The 18,217-nt window shown below is 54.9% G+C and overlaps 1 protein-coding gene across 1 annotated transcript; it reads right to left on the reverse strand.

Moving 5' to 3' along the window:
* Positions 1-6,441: 6,441 nt before the first annotated feature.
* Positions 6,442-16,977, reverse strand: RAB11B (RAB11B, member RAS oncogene family). The gene is made up of 5 exons (XM_059918545.1): positions 16,867-16,977; positions 9,631-9,826; positions 8,574-8,767; positions 8,142-8,222; positions 6,442-7,482 (listed from the first exon to the last, which is right to left on the reverse strand). Exons 1-5 carry the CDS (start codon positions 16,904-16,906, stop codon positions 7,337-7,339), a joined length of 657 nt encoding a protein of 218 aa, XP_059774528.1. The 5' UTR covers positions 16,907-16,977; the 3' UTR covers positions 6,442-7,336.
* Between the last annotated feature and the right edge of the window lie 1,240 nt (positions 16,978-18,217).

Genomic DNA, 18,217 nt, shown 5'->3' on the forward strand with positions numbered 1-18,217 from the left:
GTTCCTTCCTCCTCTATTAAAAATATTTTTTAATTAATTAATTAATTAATTAATTAAATGGTGTCTTCCAGGTTTCTCCAGCATGAGTTAGTGTGTTGCACTTATCAGTAAGTGCCTTATTGGAAAATACCATGAAACTAATTAAATATCCGCTCCTCAACAGACCTTCACCCACCAGATTGACTATTCATTGATGACTCTTGCCTGAATCAAATTTTGTTGCTGTTGTTAGCAAAGAGGGTTTTATTTTTATTTACAAGAATTCTGGAGGAGGATGGCTGCTGGCATTGATTTGGTCAAATGATAATAGGGTTAATGACCTAGATTCTCTTGGCCATTTTCTCATGTAGCTAGATGGCTGCTGTGGCTCCAGGCAGCACATCCTCGGTGAAGGCAGGAAAAAGGGAGTGGCACGAGGTGTCCACCATGTCTGTCTCTTCTATCAGATAATGGTTGCTAAATGATGATTGTTTTCTAATTCCATCTTTGGCACTTCCTTCCTTATTGGCTTAACAAGATGTTCCAGTGTGGTTTTTTCTTGAAATTTTACCTGCCCCAGCTCTGGACTCCACCCTTTCTCCAAGGAGCTTTGCTTCTGTTTAGTGGGGAATGATATTTAGAAACCAAGATCTGGGTGCCAGGTGGGCTCATTGCTACCACAGTATCATTATTTCTTTTTTTTTTTTTAACAAATTTATTTATTTATTTATTTTTGGCTGCGTTGGGTCTTCGTTGCTGCGCACAGGCTTTCTCTAGTTGCGGCGAGCGGGGGCTACTCTTCTTTGCGGTGCGCAGGTTTCTCATTGCAGTGGCTTCTCTTGTTGCAGAGCACGGGCTCTAGGCACGCGGGCTTCAGTAGTTGTGGCTCATGGGGCTCTAGAGCGCAGGCTCAGTAGTTGTGGCACACGGGCTTAGTTGCTCTGCGTCACGTGGGATCTTCCCGGACCAGGGCTCAAACCCGTGTCCCCTGCATTGGCAGGCGGATTCCTAACCACTGCGCCACCAGGGAAGGCCAGTGTCATTTCCTGCTTCTCTCATTGTAATATGTTACAATATGTCCCTATATTATCTTATGTCTTTAAACCCATGAGTGCACACCAATATCTCTAATTCTAATCCAACACCAAGGTTTATCCCAGCCCCTTTACATGTTTCTAAAGTCCTTCTGTGACCGTGAAAAACCTGGTTCCCGTGACACTTAGTGCTCATTCCCCAGCACTCCACCCCACCCCTGACCCCCACCCAGTGTGTATCCAAACTCTAGACACCCTGGCCAAGACGCAGTCCCAGATATAAACTTCCTGTTTAATTCCACCCCCTTTGGGCACACTGGTTGAAAGCTTGGCCCCGACAGAGGAGCTAAATCTATGCATTTTAACTAAAAAATAAATAGCCAGCAACTTTTTTTCATTTTTCTAGTAATTCCTTTTTATTTTATTTTACAAGAGTACAGGTTGGAAAACCTATTTTTTTCTTTCATTTTGTTTTGTTCAATTTTTATGGCATTATATATAAAATCAATAACACTGGTTATCATATGTCAATCAAAAACTGATTGGCAGTTATCCCTAGCTTATCTTTTTTTAAATTTTTTGCTTACTTTACTTTTTCCATGTATTTTTTTTTAATTGAAGTATAGTTGATTTACAATGTCATATTAGTTTCAGTGTACAGCACAGTGATTCAGATATATATATATGTGTATATATATACACATATATATGTATATATATACACATATATATACATATATATGTGTATATATATATAAATTCTTTTTCAGATTCTTTTCCCTTATAGGTTATTACAAAATATTGAGTATAGTTCCCTGTGCTATACAGTAGGTCCTTGTTTGTTATCTATTTTATGTAAGTAGTGTATATATGTTAATCACAACCTCCTAATTTATCCCTCCCCCGCCCAACCAGTCACTTTTGAAGGCTACTTGGGAACCAACTCAAAATCTTGAAAATTATGAAATTTGAAAATTGACAAGCTAAAGAGAGAATTAAGTATTTATGCTGACTTACACCATCTGTACCTCTGGGTAACCACATAGATGAGGGGAAATTTCTCTTTACAGACCTATTCCAAAAGTCAATGAAGAAGTGGCAGATTTGACTATCACCACTTTGTAACTCTTAATGGATTATGAATCTAGGTGATGTTTATCGGCAGGCACTACCACCACGGGTGAGAAATGCGCTGACATTACCTGCCTCCTAGGGTTATGTACACGATATCACCTATGAAGTGTCCAGTCCAGTGGTTAAGACTCTGCCCTTCTACTGCAGGGGGAGTTTGATTCTTGGTCGGGGAACTAAGATCCCACATGCCGCATGGCCAGCCAAAAAAAAAGCAGGGGGGGGTGCGATAAATTGGGAGATTGGGATTGACATACTCACACTACTGTATACAAAATAGATAACTAATAAGGACCTACTGTATAGCACAGGGAACTCTACTCAATATTCTGTAATGACCTATATGGGAACAGAATCTTAAAAAAAGAGTGGCTATATGTATATGTATAACTGATTCACTTAGCTGTACAGCAGAAACTAACACAACATTGTAAGTCAACTTACCCCAATAAAAACTAATTAAAAAGATTAAAAATTTAAAAAAATTTTTTAAAGAAAAAAAAAAAAAAGGCAAGAAAACAAAGAGATCAAAGGGGGAGAATGGGGCTTCCCTGGTGGCGCAGTGGTTGAGAATCTGCCTGCCGATGCAGGGGACACGGGTTTGAGCCCTGGTCTGGGAAGATCCCACACGCCGCGGAGCAACTAGGCCCGTGAGCCGCAACTACTGAGCCTGCGCGTCTGCAGCCTGTGCTCCGCAACAAGAGAGGCCGCCATAGTGAGAGGCCCGCGCACCGCGATGAAGAGTGGCCCCCGCTCGCCGCAACTACAGAAAGCCCTCGCACGGAAACGAAGACCCAACACAGCCAAAAATAAATAAATAAATAAATAAATAAATAAATAAAATACAGGAATTCCTTAAAAAAAAAAAAAAAAGGGGGGGGGGGAGAATGTATAAGCTAAACGAGACCAAAGAGAAGCATCAACCAATTGAAACCAGAGGACTATGATTCAAATAAATCATTAACAAATTATAAGACAATCAGGAAATGTGAACACTGGCTAGCTATTTGACGATATTAAGGAATTGCTGCTCATTTCTTTAGGCAGCATGATAGTATTGAGGTTATTATGTTTAAAAAAAGTCTTTGTATTTTAGAGATACATACTGAAATATTTATAGCTGGAGTGTGTGGGATTTGCAAACAGGAGGGGAATAGTGTGAAATTAGATGGGCTGAAGTTGGGTGATGGGCCTATGGGAGTTCATTATTAGACTATTCTGTCCACTTTTATGTGTTTGAATTTTTCCATAAAAATTTTTGTATGCTTCTTCCTAGTCTTTTATCTGGGCATCTTCTCAATTTATTAGGGCTTTCTGGCTCATGGTAGGCACTCAATAAACATTGGGTAAGGCCTCATAGCTTAGTGGTTACAAACCCAGCTCTGGAATTGAAACCTGCTTGCTTCTTACTAATTGTGGGACCCTTCCTGGGTGAGTCACTCACTTCTGTTCCCCTAAATCTCTAAATCGGGGCTAGTAAATTATGCCTACCTCCTAGGGCTGTTGTAAATAGTAAATAAATTATGACTTGTAAGAGTTGTTTTTTAATTAATTTATTTATTTTTGGCTGCGTTGGGTGTTCGTTGCTGCCCGTGGGCTTTCTCCAGTTGCGGCGAGCGGGGGCTACTCTTTGTTGTGGCTCACGGGCCCCTCATTGCAGTGGTTTCTCTAGTTGTGGAGCACGGGCTCTAGGTGCGTGGGCTTCAGTAGTTGTGGCTCACGGGCTCTAGAGCGCAGGCTCAGTAGTTGTGGCACACGGGCTTAGTTGCTCCGCAGCATGTGAGATCTTCCCGGACCAGGGCTCGAATCCGTGTCCCCTGCATTGGCAGGCGGATTCTTAACCACTGCGCCACCAGGGAAGTCCAAAACTTATTTTTGTGTGTGTGTGTGGAATCATGTTCTTATCTTTTATGTATCATAATTTATTTAGGTTAACACAGTTCCTCAAAAAATTAAACACAGAAGTACCATGTGATTCAGCAATTCCACTTCTGGGTATGGACCCAAAAGAAATAAAATCAGGAACTCAAACATATTTGCATACTCGTTCATAGCAGCGTGATTCACGATAACCAAAAGATGGAAGCAACCCAAGTGCCCATCAACAGATGAATGGATACAAAAGAATGGAATATCCACACAATGGAATATTATTCAGCCTTAAAAAGGAAGGAGAGCCTGACATCTGCTACAACATGGATGATCCTTGAGGACATGATGTTCAGTGAATGAAGTCAGTCACGAAAGGACAAATATTGTCTGATTCCACTTATAGGAGGTCGCTAGAAGAGTCAGTTTCATAGAGACAGAAAGTTGAATGGTGGCTGACAGGGGCTGGAGGAGGGAGGATGTGGAGTTAGTGTTTAATGGGGACAGAGTTTCAGTTTTGCAAGATGAAGAGTTCTGGAGATGGATGGTGCAGATGCTTGTACAACAATATGATACTTAACGTCACTGAACTGTACACTTAAATAGTTAAGATGGTAAGTTTTATGTTATGTATATTTTATGGTAATATTTTATGGTTTATTTTACCATTTAAGAAAAAGACTTAAGAACAGTGCCTGGGGCTTCTCTGGTGGTGCGGTGGTTAAGAATCCGCCTGCCAATGCAGGGGACACAGGTTTGATCCCTGGTCCAGGAAGATCCCACATGCTGCGGAGCAACTAAGCCCGTGCGCCACAACAACTGAGTCTGCTCTCTAGAGCCCGTGAGCCGCAACTACTGAAGCTCGTGCGCCTAGAGCCCATGCTCCGCAACAAGAGAAGCCACCGCAATGAGAAGCCCCCACTCACCACAAGAGAAAGCCCGCGTGCAGCAGTGAAGACCCAACACAGCCAAAAATAAATAAAATAAATAAATTTATATTTAAAAAAAAAATAAAGAACAGTGCCTGGCACAGAGAGAACACACTGTGCTTAGTAAATCACTGAACGTAGAGTAATTGAAATAACATCGCTGTACTGTGATCCCCCAAGGGCACAGGGTCACATCATTCTTGTTCTCAGGTATGTGCCCCAGGGCTGGCCAATCACAGAGGCTCCAGAAAGATTTTTTTTCTTTTTTTTTGGGCCACGCTGTGGGGCATCCGGGATCTTAGTTCCCCCCACCAGGGATGGAACCCGTGCCCCCTGCAGTGGAAGCGCAGAGTCCTAACCACTGGACTACCAGGGAAGTCCCAGATTTCATCTTCTGACTGATTGAAACCCTTCAGCGTGCCTTACCACTTTTCCTAGCCCTCCCGACGCCTCCTTCCACCATCCGCCCTCTCCACGCCCTGCCCCGTCCAAACCCAGGGGAGTCAGCGCCCCCAAGGGCTGTTATGAACGCCCCCCACCAGACCCCCAGCTCTCCCACCACGGCCTTGGCCCAGGATACCCCTTTGGCCTGGACCACGCACCCTGACTTACTCCACCGCCCCTGTCCAAACAGCCCCTGTGGCTCTGAGCTCCTCGGGAGAGGTGTGTCTGGGCTCGCCCATCCCTCCAGGCAGGGCAGCCAGAGCCTGGAGGGCGTGCATCCCCCTCTCTGGTGACTCTCCTAGGGGTCAAGGGCACAAGTGGCTTTAGCCAGAGGCTGGAGCTTCTAGAACAGCTGCCGGCACTCAGGTGAGAAGAAGCACACGTTGGGTCATGTGATCAGGGCAGGGTAGGGTGGAGGGCCCATATAGGCCTGGGGGGATGGCTATATGCCTCCTCTGCAGTGGCAAGTGGCCCTCAAGCCAGCCCTGCCACCCGGACCAGCGGGAGAAGCTGGGTCCTGAGGAGAGGCAGAGCAACAGTTGCCCCCCCCAACCTGCGCGCTTCTCCTCTATCATCAGTGTCCCCCCAGTGGGCCCTCCTCAAAGGTCAGTCTGGGATGGAGGGAGCTGGGGTGGGACTGGCATCGCCAACCTCCCTGGGCAAGGTGACAGGTGAGGTGGTGGCTAGGTGGGTGGGCAGTGGATGAAAGCAGTGAACCCCAACTCGGGGGCTGAGAACACGGAGCAGCGGGCACAGCCCACCCCTTCCCAAGGGGCACCCTGCGGTCTTAGGGCTGCTGTCCTAGGGCCAGGGAGTTTAACTGCCCAACCCCTCGCCTTCCCTTCCTCCCCGCCACACGGGCAGCAAGAAGCAGGTCCACCCCACCACACCCTCACCCGCCCCAGGCCCCCCGTGGTCAGCTCAGGGTGCTCCGCGTTGTCCTGGGCGGGGGGCGGGGCTGGGGCTGAGCCAGGGCGGTTGGAGCTTGCAGCGAGGGACCCTGGCTCAGGAGCGCCGCCTGGTGGAGAGAAAGAAGACAAAGGCGCAGCGGCAGGTTTCTGTACAGGAAGTCGGATTATACATTTTAGTAACCGGGCGAGAGAAACGAGGCATCGGGGCAACAGTGCAGGGGCCACAGGAAGAATAAGAGATCGAGAGCTAGGGTTTGGCATAAATCTTACAAAGTGTATAAAGAATCTGTGTTTCTCTACAATAACAAAAAAACCAAAGGCTACAAGAGCGGTTGTATATACAAAACACGGAGATATTGCTTCACTTGCAAACAGGTTCCTGACCAGACAGGGAGACAAGACAGAGAGAAGGGCACAGGGAGGGGGTGGTGGGTGGAGAGCGCGCCGCGTGCAAAAAGGAGGGTGAGGTGGGGAGAGGGTCTTCTCCCAGCATAAATCTACAGGCAGGAGCTGGAATCCCGCACGCACGGGAGAGGTCGAAGGCATGTGCGCTGCTGGCTGTGCGCGGGGGAGCGGGACGCCGAGAGCCAAGAGTGTCCGTCTGCCCGGCCCCTGGCGCCTTGCTCTTCGGGCTTCAGCCTGGAATGGGGTTCTGGGTGGGGACCGGGGGCCAGCTGGGCCAGCTGGCCAGAGAGGGAGGGCGGCGATTGCTCCCCGGTGGCTACTGTGGAAAACTGGAGAAGCCTGCTCGGCGTGCCCATCCTCTTGGCCTCTGGCCGGCCCGGTCCATCCTGCCACCCTCCCCGCCCCGCTGAGATGCCCACTGGGACCCAAGGAGAGCAGGTGCAGCAGCCGGGGCTTCTAGCTTTCCTTGGGCGGGACAGGAGATGCCGCTCAACTCCTGTTCTTCGTGCGGAGCTCGATGGGAGGGCAGGAGCCAGTCACAGAGGGGCGGAGGGGGTGGGCGGGGAGGACAGGGCAGTGAGGGGTGGGCGGAGGACAAGGACGTGCACGCACGCTGAGACCAGGCGCGGGGCGGTCACAGGTTCTGGCAGCACTGCAGCTTGTTGGGTTTCTGTCCGTCGGTGGTGGGTGGCACGCTGATGTCCACCACGTTGTTTCCGGGGGACTCGTCGTGCGCTGCGCGGTCCGCGATCTGCTTCTGTGACACGATGCGGTAGATCTCTGTGGTGGGCGGGGGCGGGGAGAACGACACAGGGTGAATGCGCTGTGTGCCCCCAATCTCGGTTACCTCCCCCTCCCACAGGACTCATCTGGATGTCACCTCCTCACGGTAGCGCCCTCGATGCTGAGTTGGAACCCCTTCCAAAGGCTCCCACTGTGCCCTGTGCACCCCCATTACGTCAGGGGGAGCCATGCCATGGGCTGGGCTCCTGGAGGCTCCCTGCCCATCCCCAATGCTGGCTGTGTACTCAGCAAGGGAAGGACCCATATCTGTTTGCAGATGTTAATTCCCAGCCCAGGCCTCTCATTCTTTAAGATCAGAGGCCCTCCTCCCTCAGGAGAAACTCCCAGAAGCCCAGGGGCTCTGGGACCCTGAGGTCACCTGCCTCCCCAGCTGACCTTGTGGGCTATTCTTTAGTGAAGCCATGGCAGGGCCCGTCTATGGGAGCTGGGCTGAGAGGGTCTCTGTGCCCTGAGTGCCAGCTGGGGTGGGATCTGGCCTCACACTGTGGAGGGTGCCCTGTTTGTCCTCGTGTCCAGACTGAACAGCAGTTTTAAGGAAGGAAGGTTCAGGGGCTACGTTCTGGAGCACGTGACCCGTGTGGCTGGTGCCCTTCCCACGCCGACCCTCTGTGATCCCACCTGGGCCCTGTGACCACCTGTGAGAATGTTCTTGAAAGCTTCCTCTACGTTGGTGGAATCCAAGGCTGAGGTCTCAATGAAGGACAAGTTGTTCTTTTCTGAAAGAGAGAATATTTGCCCAGGTGAGTCCGCTGCTGGAGGGGGGGCAGGGTGGTCCCCTATACCCTCCTCTTGGGGACCTTGGCTGCCTGTCCGCTCACCTGGCCCAGGAAATGAAGGGCTGGGGCCGAAGGGGTAGGACTGAGATGCCCACCCCTGCAGCCATGGGCACGGCCAGGGAAGATGCACCTGGTGCAGGGGAGCTGCCTGCATTCCAGATGCTTCTCGGATGCTTCAGTCAGAGTCTCGCTCTCAGGAGTGTGGCACCTAGAGGCCCTGGCCAGAGCAGATGGCCCGGAGCGACACCTAGCAGCCCTCTGGCCACGCCCTCCGGCCCGGCGTGCGCTCACCTGCGAAGGCGCGGGCCTCATCCGTGGGCACGGCCCGCAGGTGGCGCAGGTCGCTCTTGTTGCCCACCAGCATGATGACGATGTTGCTGTCGGCGTGGTCCCGCAGCTCCTTCAGCCAGCGCTCCACGTTCTCGTAAGTCAGGTGCTTGGCGATGTCATACACCAGCAGCGCGCCCACTGCACCACGGTAGTACCTGCAGGGACGGGGGCAGGGCCCAGGCGTGAGCCGAGCCAGCGTCCCTGGGGGCCCCCCAGGCTCTGTGGGCAGTGGCTCCTTGGCCCGAGGGGTGGCCATCAGGGCCTCGAGGGAGGGGTGCGTGTCCTCAGGCCCCGGCTCCACTCCCCAGATTCAGCTCAGGAATGGGGAGGCCTAAGGAGGGAGTTTGGGACCTGGGGTCAGAAGACACCCACGGGGTCAGCCACCAAAAGGGGAGGAGGAAAACAGTGACTATGCAGGGAAAGGGCAGAAGCTCTAATGCCTGCCGCGGCCCTGCCCGCCCAGAGCACCAGGGAGACGGATGGACACACATCCACTCCAAGGGATCAAGGAGCCGAGAAGGTGACCAGGCCTCGGTGGAGGGGTTCCAGAAGACAGCAAGCGACTGACAGGGAATGGCCAGGAGTTGGGAGGGTCAGGGAAGAGGCAGTCGAGGGGATCCTGATGGTGGGGTGGCCACAGGAGGGCCAGGGAGGCCAGGGCTGCACCCGGAAAAGGAAGGCTGGGAACATGGCTGGGCAGGGCGGGCCGAGCAGGCAGGCTGGGGAGCGGGCAGAGCCTGATAGCAGCCCTCACGGTGTAGCCAGCACCCGGCGACACTGCAGTGCCTCAATGGGACGCCAGGGGTCAGAGGGGCTGTGGGACATGCCCACCTGGGGTCACAGCCTGACCAAGCCTGGGCACTGGCCTTTCAGAGGGTCCCACAGCTCCTGGGGGTGTCTTGTCCCTCCACCCTGCACCCCCTGCTCTCGGGTCTGTGCTCTCCCCTTCCCCTGCACCCCCCAGCCCAACTCCTACCCATCTCTTGGGGCCCACGGCCTCCCCAGCCCCGCCACTCACGCCGAGGTGATGGCGCGGTAGCGCTCCTGGCCGGCGGTGTCCCAGATCTGCGCCTTGATGGTCTTGCCGTCCACCTGGATGCTGCGGGTGGCGAACTCCACGCCGATGGTGCTCTTGCTCTCCAGGTTGAACTCGTTGCGGGTGAAGCGCGACAGCAGGTTGCTCTTCCCCACGCCCGAGTCCCCGATGAGCACCACTTTGGGGGCGGGGAGAGATACGAGTGAGCCTCCCGGGGTCAGAGGGGGGCAGTGGCCCCAAGCCAAGACCCCACATGCTGCCCACGTCCACCCACAGAACCTTCACAGGGGCGCCCCGGGTGCTGCAGACACGCGACAGCCAGGGACGGGGCAGAGTCAGAGCTGTCCTGGGGCCCCTGGCCCGAGGCACCACGTTTCCTGGTACAGGAGCGAATAGGGTCCTTCAGAGAAGGGCTGCCCCTGCGCTGATGGGACACAGGGATCCGGGCATCCCAGCAGAAGGCAGCTTGGGGATCCATCAACTCCCAAACCTCCATGGCAGCCTGGTGACCTGGGCAGGCAGGCATGCCTGAGAAAGCCCCAGGGCTGGGTGACCTTGGGCAAGTCACTTAACGTCTCTGGGCTGCCTTTTCCACAGGTGTGAAAAGGGAGACAGTAACAAGAGCACCTCGGGGAGGGGGACACGGGAATGCCTGGGATCAGAACTCAGCCAGCATCTCGTATGCTAAGACGGGGTGGGGGTGGGGGGGTCAGATCATCCTGCAGGGAGGTGGGAACAAGGGCCCTCCTGAGCAGCGCAGGGCAGAGCAGGGCAGGCATAGGCGGGTCTTTCCCTCCATCCCTCCCTTTATTGAGCTTCCTGCCCCCACCTGTAGAAGCCCTGCCTCTAGGGGCCCAGCCACTCCAAGCTCTAGGCTGGAGGGTCCTGGGGGGGCCTGGGCCTGGAGGGCTGTGCTCAGACCCAGGACACATTGGCGACTCGTGTCAGTGTGTGCATAGGTGTGTGTGCGGCGCAGAAGAAACAGCCTTTCTTTCCGGACGCCCCAGCTGGAAACCACAGGGACCCCCAAGTGTGGGCCTTAGGCTCTGGCACCCTAGGGTGGCTCTGGCTCGTGGGGAGCCATGGGGGCTGCAGACTTGGTCACTCAAGGCCCCGATGAAAAGTTTTTCCTTGATGAGAACTTCTATGTCTACGTGTTCAGATTCCTGCTGCTTCTTACCACTTTCACTGCTCCCCGACCCCAGGCCATCATCACTCCCGTCACTCCCGGTTGCTGTGACAGCCCCCTCCCTGGTGCCCGCCCCTACAGTTACTCTCAGCTTCAGCCAACAGGCTGTTTTCCCCTTGGCCGCCAGAGGGTGCCTGTGAGCACCCTGCGTGGGTCCCATCCCTCCTCTGCCTACAGCCCTCCAGGGCTCCCACCTCCAAAGTCCTCCCGGCAGCCCACAGGGCCGTGCATGACCTGACCCGTCCCCTCCCTGCCCTCACCTCCTCCCTCTCTCTCCCTTGCTCACTCTGCTCCAGACACACGGGCCTCCCTGCAACGCTACCCTTTGCCTGGAATGTTCTTCCCTAGGTACCCACCAGGTTCCTGCCCTCATCTCCTCTGTGTGGCCCCTCGGATGGCAGCCATCCTCTTCAAACCCCACTCCCAGGACTTCGCTGGCAGTCCAGTGGTTAAGACTCCGTGCTTCCACTGCAGGGGGCCCAGGTTCGATCCCTGGTCGGGGAACTAGATCCCGCATGCTGCAACTACGAGCCGGCATGCCGCAACTAAAGATCCCGCACGCCGCAACTAAGACCCGGCACAGCCAAATAAATAAATAAATAAATAATTTTTAACCACCCCCCCCAAAAACCCACTCCCCCCAACACTCCCCATTCCCCTCCCCTACGTTTCCCCCATAGCTCTCCCCACCCTCTCACACTCGACAGGTTTCCCTTATAGATTTTTTTTTGTCATTCTGCTTCAAGGGCAGCCATCTCAGACAGTCTGGTTCCCTGCCGTATCCCCAAGACCTGGTGCACTGCCCGGCGCATGGGACGCACCTGATCAATGCCTGTCGAATGAACAAATGCCAAAGTGGCTGGCGGAGCTTCCCAGGTCCACCTCCCCCCTCACTGGAAGATGCCCAGGTCACCATCCTTGGGCCACAAGTAAGGAGGGGGCGGGCCAGGCAGCCCCCAGGACCCAGCACCCTCTCTGGACAGGCTGCTTTAGAGCCAAGAACGACAAGAACAGGAAGAACGTTCCGTGCTGAGAAAGCTCTGGATGTGCCATCACCTCACATATGACCCATTTTACAGATGAGAAACTGAGGTGCAGACAGGGGAATGACCAGCTTAAGGCACGTGGTCACCAAGGGTAGAGCTGGGGTCTGAGCCCGTGCATAACTGCAGGCTCGCTCCCACCCCCCAACCAAGCTCAGCAAGCAGCAACTTGCCCAGGGCCACCCAGCTGGAGAGTGGTCCAGCAGGATGTGAACCCAGGTTTTCTGGATCCAGGGCTGAGCGCAGGGGTCTGGGTTCAGCTTCCTCCTCTCCCACCATCTGGGGTATCCTGAACCCCTAGAGTAGCTAGCAAACTCCTATTTGTCCTTCAAAATCCGTGGGTTCAGGCTTCTCCTCTTCTCCCAAACCACCACGTGGCCTAGCCCACAACACCTGTGATGAGTGTCGGGGTCCTCCCCTGACACTGGGGGCACCCAGCATAAGAATGCCAAGTTGACTTCAGAGAAAGGTGGAAAGAGGTGAATGGACATGGGCCTGGGGCTGAGGGCCAAGGGCGCCCAGCCATGCCAGTGGGGCCATGACTGGACTGACCGTAGGGCCCACTGTCCACGCCCTCACCCCGTCACCTCCTGCCCACGGCGGCTACAGGAACCCGGCCAAAGCCAGGGAGGTCTGCACGTAGTTCTCACATCCTCAGGAACAGAACAGGAAATGAGGAGGAGGGTCCTTTTGGGCCCTTGCCTGTATCCTCCCCACCCTCTCACTCCCTTCCCAGCCCTGTCCAGCTGTCCAGCCTCGGGGTCTCCTTTGCCACATTGGGGTTCTGCCCTGGCCCAGCCGACCATCTCCTCAGCCCCTCAGGCCAGGCCCAGCCCTAAAGGCTTTGTTACGGAGTTCTCAGGGCCACCCCAGGGACAGATGTTCACATTATCGTGTACAGTTGGAGACACTCAATACAGAGTGACCAAGTTCCCTGGCCCAAGGTCACCCAGTGAGAACAGTGGGGGCCAGAGCAGAACAAGGGCCACCAGCTGCTGCCCGGACAAATGGCGGGAAGGCGGGGCTGCCCCTGCGGTCCCTGGCACGCGGTGCCCAATGCAGAAGTGGCCGGCAGGGCAGCGGCCGGGCTGGTCCCGTGTGCAGGCTGGGAATGAGAATGGCATTGTCCAAGATACAAGTCATCTGTTGTCTCAGGGAAAGAAAGGGCCCTTGAGGACACAGCCCCCAGCATTTCCACAGGAGTTGGTGGCATCACTGGCCAGGACACGGTCCCCCTGGGCACACCACTTGGCTGGCAAAGCAGGCAAGCCCAGTTGGCAAAAACAAAGAGCTGGCACCTCTTGGAAGCCCTTGGTCCTCTGGCCCACCCCACGACAGTGTGGCACATCTGGGGCCCCCATTCTGACACTCAGGTCACCGAGTGGCCACTGGGGGCGCTCGGCTCCCCGACTCCAGGCAGAGCAGGGCTCCGCCACTCCGCCAGGAAGCAGGCCCTGCAGATCCCAGGCCCCAGGGACTGGCCGGGGGAGGAAGAGCCAGAGCTATTCCCCGGGGGAATCAGACAGCAGAGGACAGGTGCCCGAAACTGGGGCACAGGCAGGGCCACCATTCATAATGGGGGGAGCTGGTGTGCTCGGGTCCCAGACCAGCCGGCCAGGTGCGAGGCCTGCTCAGGCTGGAGAGGCAGGAGGCTGCCTCGGGAGCACCTGGTGAGCACTGGGGCCGGCCTGTTCCCTGGGAGTGAGTGGTGGGAGCCCTGGGAAGGCCCTGGTGGCCCTTGGGGACCTAGCTGCTCGCACTGTGGCCCCTGCCGCCCAGTGCCTCAGAGAAGAGTTTGGGGCGCCCCCGCGGATTGATCAGCAGGCTGGGAAAATGGCCCTTCGCTGAAAAGGATAAAACGTTAGCAGGATAAATGTGAGGATCTATAATTAGGTACAAATAAACAACCTCACTCCTGGGGTGGGGGGGGGGGATGAGCAGGGAGGAAAACAAGCCGCATGGGGGCTGGGGGCGGGGGTGGAACACCCAGGGGGATCTGCTGGCCTCCACCGGGAGGTCAGGAGAGCCAACCTGTAACGTGGCTGCCAAAAAAAGCAAGTCAGTGGTGGGAAGGCTGGAGAGGGGGGCCAGCCAGGGTCCCACATGAGAGGTGTGGGCCCTCTGTGCCCAGGGCAGAGCCAGGGGAAGGTGACTGAAGCCTGGGGGAGGCTGGGCATGGGATGGGGGATGAGAGGATCACAGCCCCCCTCCACTCCTGAAGGACTCCCTGCGCCAGGCGGCAGGGCTGGGGAGATGTGCGGTGAGAATACTGGTCCTTGTCAACCCTTCTGGCACAGCTGGTCCTGGACACCTCTCTACTGCCTAGGCCTGACCCTCTGCAGGCCACGCGGTCTCAGGAGGGTCTGTGGGGTGCAGTGTATTCACGTTTCAGTCTACCTGCCATATTTATGGCCAGTGATGCCATGGTGGTGGCTTGCCTGCCTGCTGGCTTCCTTCCTTCCTTCTATGAGTCAGAAAGAATTTCCTTTTCCTATTTAAGTGAATCAAAAACTGAGTGGATTTAAAAACAAATATTAGGGGACTTCCCTGGTGGCGCAGTGGTTAAGAATCCGCCTGCCAATGCAGGGGACACAGGTTCGAGCCCTGGTCTGGGAAGATCCCACATGCCGCGGAGCAACTAAGCCCGTGCGTCACAACTACTGAGCCCATGTGCCACAACTACTGAAGCCCACACGCCTAGAGCCTGTGCTCCACAACAAGAGAAGCCACTGCAATGAGAAGCACGTGCACTGTATCGAAGAGTAGCCCCCGCTCGCCGCAACTAGAGAAAGTCCGCACGTGCACAGCAACAAAGACGCAACACAGACAAAAATAAAAAATAAATTTATAAAAACAAACAAACAAATATTAAAAGATAATAGAGGGTCCTCCAACAAGGCATTAAGTATGAAGGTGAGGTCTCAGAGGACCAGTTTGGTAAACGCTGACCTTGTGAGTTACACTTTCTCTTCTGACCTGGCTTGAGACAGTCAGCAGGGCACCTGCTCGACTCAGAAAAGGAGCCCAGTGGCAGAGGGCAGCGGGGCAGGCAGGCACCGCCCCACCCCCCCACCAGCTGTTGCTGAAAAGTGTTTCCAGGAAGAGGACTCCGGAGATGAATCCTGAGAAGCGCACAGCCTGCTCCATTGCCCCTGACCCAATAACTGGACTTCTGGGAACATACTTCAAGGAAATAACCCAAAGGGCAAAAGATGACTCATGCAAACACTTGGAGCTGGGTTATTTACAACAGCAAGAGGCTGAAAATAACGAGTGGGGAATGACCACGGAAACACTGGGAGGAACGCCCCCTGCCCTTGTAGTAACACATCCAGGTGGGTCCCAGCCAGGACCTGGGGAGCAGCTGCCTCAGGGTGGGCTGGGTAGAGACAGGCACCAGCTGCAGCAGGACTGGCATCCAGTCACCTGTCACCCATCCCCAAGGCCCTGACAGAGCTTCCTCTGCCTCTAAAGTGAGACCCCAAGGTTCAGTCGGCACAAGGGCCTGGGCCCAATGCCTGCCGACCACACAGCCTCACTTGCCAGCAACGTATCAGCCTGCAGGCAGCTCCTCGAGCCCATGGTGCTGTGTGGCAACTCCGAACCTTTGCATGGGGACTCCCTCTGCCCAGAAACCTTTTACCACGTGGATATTCCAGGTAGGAAGCGCTCCATCCCATCTTCTACATTCCCAAGGTCCCCAGAACCCCAGACCCAACCAGGGATAATACCATAGACACACAGTGTCACACAGGCCACACTCCCAGGGATGGCCAAGCTCCCCCAACGAGGGAAAGATGTCTATGGCTGGCATGGGAAGCACACCCTCACGCAGCAGGCAGCATAGCAAAGGTGTCCTGTGTGCATCCAGGGGTTAGCTCTCAAGGGTGACCAATGCCAGCCAGGGAGCCCAACACAGCAGCACAGGACCTGGCCAAAGCCTAGGTTGGCACAGAAGGCACTGGAAAGTCAGTGACCCCTAAGCTGCCTGACCTTCCTAGGCCTTATTTGAGGCTCCTAGAGCCCTCTGTTGCCCTGGCAGGGAAGATCCTCCAGCAGGTTGGAGGAGACCATCTGACAACACCAGTCCCAGATCTTGGCCACAAGCTCCCCCAGATACGCTCCTTAAGTGGTCTGGGTTCAAATCTTGATTTAATACTTAAACTGTCCCTCCAGTTTCCAGGTCCATAAAGAGAGATGCTGGATAATATCGATCTCACAGGGTTGTGGTGAGGCTTTCAATGAATTCATGTGTGTAAAGTGCTTAGAAAAGTGCAGGTGCTTGGACAGCGCTCTCAAGAGATCTAAGAGTTAAGATATAATTATTGCTGTTAACCACCGGGCCTGGGTTCAGCACACACAGTCCCCCGCCACCACCGCAGGTGCCCCTCCACGCAATTCCAACTCTGCTCCCCAATCCAGGGTCCACCCCCCACCCCCCGCCACACACGCACCTCAACCCCCATTGTCCGCCCCTCCCTTCCCGGGCTCCGCCCCCAGATGCACTGCCACCAATCAAGACTGGCCCCTCCTGCTCCACGAGAGCAACACCCCCACCCGCCCACCCTAGCCCACTTATTGGACACGCCCACCACATCCTAGCCCCGCCTCTAACGGACACTCCCCCATCACGAAGAGAGCTTTCCACCCAGCTCGGACCGCCAAATGCTCGGGCGGCCCCGTCCCCTCTGAATGCCCCGCCCCTAACGGCCTCTCCCACTGCCCCGGGCCCCACCCCCCTGGGCCCTGGCCCCGCCTCGGAGCATCCCGGGCCCCCAAACCTCTCTGGACAGCCTGCCCCGCATGGCTGCGCATCCTGGCCCGAACTTGACCAAGCCCGGCCTGCACTGGCCATCCCGGCTGCCTGGCCTGCCAGGCCCCAAGCCTCGGGCTCCGGCATGGGCCCAGAGGCCTGGAGCGCAGCCTGGGTGCTTTCCCGGCGCCTCGCCGCCGCCCGCTCACCCGTCTGTGCCCCACCAACCGCACCTTTGAATAGGTAGTCGTACTCGTCGTCCCGAGTCCCCATTGTCCTGGCGCTTCCGGCGGGATTGGCGACTTCGCAGCCCCACCACAAACACCCGACGGGGGCGGAGCCGGCGCCGCGCAGAGCGGCGGCCGGATGGCCAATCAGCGATGGGTGGCGTAGCGACCGGCACCCAGAGAAGCCAATAAGAGGCGGAAGCAGAGCCCCAGGGGTGGGCGCCTCCGGAGATCCACCTTCTTCTCCCTCGGTCTCCTGGAGAAAGGCGGAAGGAATGCGGACCTTTCTGAAGTGACGGCCTCGCCAGCCTATCACAGGCGAGCTCTGGAAGGCGGGGCGGAAAACTGGAACAATGAAACGGATTGACGGAGCGAGTAGCCAATGAGGGGTTTGATTCATACAGTACCGGACCAGCAGAGGACCTGTCCGGGAGGGGAAATAGGGCTACGTCCAGGTAGTGTTACGCTATTTACCGTCCCGATGACGTCATAGGTCAATGCGCGCTGCTCTGCGGGCCGCCCACCCGCACCCCCACCCCCGCTGCCCCCAGAAATGACAGTTTCTGGGGGGACATCTGAGTGGGGACTTTTTTAGCTTAGAGGTCCCCTGTCCTCTCTGGGTTGCAGTTTTCTCCCTCTGTAAAACGGGAGAAACTCACCTTATGGAATCTTTGGAGTATGACTAGATCGTTGACCTAAACACATACTAAATCAACCATCCACTGTCTGTCATTAAGTCTTTGTTTAACAAATATTTATAAATCCTTACTGGCTGTCAGACTGTCTCCCCTTCTCTGTCCCCTTATCCTGTTTTATTCCATCCCCCACCCCAAGGATTTATCCCTACTTGACATTAAAGTATGCATTTCTTTCTCGGTCCTGTTAAAAAACAAACCTACTGAGTAAGTGTGAAGGTCTAATTGCCTTTATTAAAAGATTCATGAATCAAGCAGCATCTCATCTGTCAAGCAGAGATACTCCCAGAGGTTGTACAAAATGGAAGACTTTTATAGAAAAGAGGATGAGACAAGAAGTCATGGACAATAGTAAAATGAAAGGTAATTCGGAGGAAAGTAAGCGTTCAGGTGAGGACAGCTTCTCATTGGCTAAGTTGTGGTGTTTCCATTGGCTGGGCTTGTTGTTGGGAGGGAAGAAAATCTCTTCTCCAGCTTTAGTAAAGTAATTGCAGTTACTGTTCGGGAGTGCAAGGTACATACATCTCTTCTGGCTGGGGTCTGGCTGTCTTCCTGTTTGGGGTAACTGAGGAGTGGCAGGGCATAAGAGCTCCCTCTGCAAGACTTCCTGACTCCAATTTTAGTTGAGGTTTCCTCTTTTAAATTTTCACAATCCTATTTAG

The sequence above is a fragment of the Balaenoptera ricei genome, chromosome 3 (assembly GCF_028023285.1).
Source record: "Balaenoptera ricei isolate mBalRic1 chromosome 3, mBalRic1.hap2, whole genome shotgun sequence".
NCBI classification, from domain to species: Eukaryota; Metazoa; Chordata; class Mammalia; order Artiodactyla; family Balaenopteridae; genus Balaenoptera; species Balaenoptera ricei.

What these genes read in the sequence shown, in the direction of transcription:
- RAB11B (XM_059918545.1), bottom strand. Translation starts at nt 16,906, where the DNA reads ATGGGGACTCGGGACGACGAGTACGACTACCTATTCAAAG. An exon ending in GTACGACTACCTATTCAAAG is followed by an intron (nt 9,827 to 16,866) that starts GTGCGGTTGGTG and finishes CCGCCCCCAAAG; the next exon opens with TGGTGCTCATCGGGGACTCG. An exon ending in TGAGGCCCGCGCCTTCGCAG is followed by an intron (nt 8,223 to 8,573) that starts GTGAGCGCACGC and finishes TCTCTCTTTCAG; the next exon opens with AAAAGAACAACTTGTCCTTC.